The following is a 3,749-nucleotide window of genomic DNA, read 5'->3' as shown; positions in this document are numbered from 1 at the left end:
AGCTGGGATTACAGGCCTGTGCCACCACGCCCAGTCTCAATTGCCATCTCAGCATGCCCCTGAGGGAGGGACTGGCATGTCAGGCCCCGGAATTGAACCCCCAACCCCTGCGCCTGCTTGCCCTCTGCTCCTGCGCCTGCTTGTAGGTGCTTTAATCTGCTGAGCTATTTGGCCGCCATGATGGGTAGCTTCTTTACATAAGTGTCTTTTTGCCTGAGTAAATTACTCCCTAATGTAATGCATTAACTTGCAAATGAGCTTCTTAAAAATTACAGTTTATTTAAATGAGCAAAAGTTAGATCCTTTATTAAACTGTTTCTTCAAAATGGCCTGTTAGGGCCAGTGATATAGCTCACAGGCACAAGCGCCTGCCTGGTGAGTGCAGAGTCCTGAGCTTGATTTCTGGTACCAAAAGAAAAATGGTCCTGTCAGTGTCGGACATTCCTAGAGTGGGTTAGCAGAGGGACAGGGATAAATAAGCTAAATGATGATGGCACTTGACATCTGCTGACCCTACAACTAGCCCAGGAGGCAAGTGCTGCTTCCAGTACTCCTTTTTTACTTGCATTTTACAAGTGTTAGGGCTTGCTTTAGACAGGTGCTTCTACTGTCCTATCCCAGGTTCTTAACTACTCAGAGGTTACTCAGAGGCAGCATAGTGTAATTACAAGTCATGTTTAACATTTCCTTCTTTGATAAGCATACTAGTTTTATTGAACAAGTAATGAGTAAGAGTAAGGTGTTGATTGGTAAAGAACCCTGTGATTTTTGTGCAGACTGAATTGTGAGACTGGTACAACTGAGTCACAGATGGTTGAGCAGCTGTGAGGTCCTAAGTATAATAGTCACCCCATGCAGCTGGCTCTACTGTGGCACATGCATTGTTATTAAGTTTATAAGATCTAAATGAAATAACACAGAGCCCAAAGTGATAGCTCATTTGTTGGAAGTAAGAGATCCCTGAAAGATCTTAGCCAGGTGAGATAGTGGACAGAGTCAAGTAAGATAAATCCTATAAAATCTATAATAAGGTAGCTGGGGAGATGGCTCAGTAGAAGCAGCACTTTCCTGGCAAGTGCAAGGGCTTGAGTTCAATCCCCAGTTTCGGAAAAAAAAAAAAAAAGAAGGTCTATAATAAGAACACTAGCTGTTCAGGACTTAACTGAAGGGCACTCTGAAATGACTGCTGATCAACAGCATATGGCAGTGTTACAAAGACTGCTCTGTTCTTTGACTATAGTAATGACACTCTGTATTGGTTTGCTCGTCACTAAAACATACACTCCTTGAGAGCAGAGATTTTTGAGACTTTTTTCACTGCTGTATTCTAGCTTCCTTAGAACAGTGCCTGGCTTATTGGTCCTCCACTAATGCGTGTGAAAGGAATGACCCAGCTACCTGGGTCCGCCAGATAGCTCAGCAGACTAAAGTGCCTGCTTAGACAGAGCTCAGTGGTTTGATATCCGGTGTGCTATGCCGGCCCTGCCCTAGGGCGCCCTGAGATGAGGACTGAGATTGGGCATGGTGGTGCACGTCTGTAATCCCAGTGTTTGGGAGTCTGAAAACAGGAGAATCAGTATGAGTCCGATCTACGTAGTGAGATCTGTAGACCCTATAGACCCTGTCCTAAATATATTAAGAACTATAACACTATGACTTTCCTATAGTATGAGCTAGTTACTTTAAATCCAGTGGTATTTATATTCTATGTTGACTGAATGGAACCCATGTTATCTGTCATCCAGTGATCTTCTGCTATAAAGTCTTGAATGAAGAATTAAAATTATTTTTAAACTGTTAAATAAGCAGTGATAAGAGCTTTAGGATAATGATGTATTTGTTCCCAGTTTACATTATTATTTGATTGATCAGCTGTTCTAGGATGGTTCTCTGGGCCCTGTGTAAGACACTAGTATTAAGTCAGATAAAATATATAAGTTGTTTGTAAAATAAAACTGTAGTACAATTTTGGTGTTGAGTTCAATTTCTTAAATTTCTTTTCTGTTTAGTTTAATTCTTTTCAGTAGTTTGGCTCTATAAACTCTGAGTTCCATAAAACATTCCACTGTAATCATGACCAAGTGTGAGACTTGGGTCCCTGAGGGGATAAACCATGCTTGAAGCAGCTCGCTGCAGTGCATATCTTACTGCCCACATCCTGGAGTAGAACCCGTCCGTGCTTCCTCTTGTCTTCCTGCAACTGTCCCTTGAATTATGTCTTTAGTATCCTTGAGGAGTTGCTAGGACCAGTGTATGTCTGCTTAAGTAGAAAAATGTGGTTGTTCAGCTGACAGAAATAATTAAAAAGGATTTGATGTTTACCAGTTTACCTTTAACATCCCACTGAATTAAATAAATTTTTCAGAGAAGATAACGTAAATTATATGTATACACATTGAATCTTTGGGAAAGTTAGATTTTAAATAATATTGGAGTAAGTCTTAATGTTATCACTAAGTGCTTTTTAAAGACAAGTTTCAAAACATGTATTAACAGTTATTTTCTCTTTCTCAAGGTTTTATGACTTACCTAGTGGAGCCTTTATTTACAGAATGGGCCAGGTTTTCAGATACACGGCTATCTCAGACAATGCTTGGACATGTAGGGCTAAATAAAGCCAGCTGGAAAGGACTGCAGAGAGAGCAGTCTAGCAGTGAGGACACTGATGCTGCGTTTCAGTTGAACTCACAGTTATTACCTCAGGAAAATCGGTTATCCTAACCCCTGAACCAGTGGGACAAACTGCCTCCTGGAAGTTTTTAGAAATGTGAAATGGGGTCTTGAGGTGAGAGAACTTACTCTTGACTGCCAAGGTTTCCAAGTGAATGCCAGCATTATTTATTTCCAAGATTCCTTCTGTTGGATCATTTGAACCTCCTTTTTAATTACAAGACCTGAACTTACAGCAATATGCATTTGGCTTTAGTGTGAAACCTTGAATATGCAAAACCCAGCAGGAGAACTTGAAAGGAATAACAAAGGAAGTTTCTCAAGTTGTGCCATGTGCTTTTCAAAATATTCAAACTCGTTCTTCAAACTCCTTCAAACTGTGAAACTTGAACTGAATATTTCAGCAGCAATCTCTTGGAATCCAGCCAGTCTGATGCAACAGTGTGTGTCTGTATCTTCCACTAAATTCTCTCTGAGAAAATGGAAATGTGAAGTGCCCAGCCTCTGCTGCCTCTGGCAAGACTCAATGTTTACAAATCAACTCTGAAAATCTTGGTTCTAAATTGCCTTGGAGCATGATTGTGAAGGAACCACTAAAAAAATTTAAAGATCAAACTTTAGACTGCAGCTCTTTCCCCCAGTTTGCCTTTTTTCCCCTTCCTTTGGATGCCACCAAAGCCTCCCACTTGCTATACTTTATTTTATGCACTGGAAGCTGAGCATTTATCATAAGAGTACCGCCAAGCTTTCACTCCAGTGCTGTTTGGCAATGCAAATTTTTTTCACTGTTAGTTTTTAATTTGGGGCGGGAGGGGAAAAACACCAATGTCCTAGCTGTATTATGACTCTGCAGTGAAGACATTGCATGTTGTTTTCACTACTGTACACTTGACCTGCACATGCAAGAAAAAGGTGGAATGTTTAAAACACCATAATCAGCTCAGGGTATTTGCCAATCTGAAATAAAGTGGGATGGGGAAGTGTGTCCTTCAGATCAAGGGTACTAAAGTCCCTTTCGCTGCAGTGAGTGAGAGGTATGTTGTGTGTGGATGTGTGAATGTGTTTGCATTCGTTTGTGC

At 40.9% G+C, this 3,749-nt stretch overlaps 1 protein-coding gene across 1 annotated transcript in view; it reads left to right on the top strand.

Moving 5' to 3' along the window:
- The window catches only part of Pde7a (phosphodiesterase 7A), a 175,822-nt gene extending 172,392 nt beyond the window's left edge, over positions 1-3,430 (top strand). Inside the window, exon 12 of the mRNA XM_023722384.1 lies at positions 2,516-3,430. Within this exon, the coding sequence (XP_023578152.1) occupies positions 2,516-2,721 (206 nt within the window). The 3' untranslated portion in view covers positions 2,722-3,430. The remainder of the gene's footprint in view (positions 1-2,515) is intronic.
- The last annotated feature ends 319 nt before the right edge of the window (positions 3,431-3,749 follow it).

Source organism: Octodon degus, unplaced genomic scaffold (genome assembly GCF_000260255.1).
Source record: "Octodon degus isolate 3935 unplaced genomic scaffold, OctDeg1.0 scaffold00091, whole genome shotgun sequence".
Taxonomy (NCBI): Eukaryota; Metazoa; Chordata; class Mammalia; order Rodentia; family Octodontidae; genus Octodon; species Octodon degus.
This window is presented reverse-complemented; position numbering and strand designations above follow the sequence as displayed.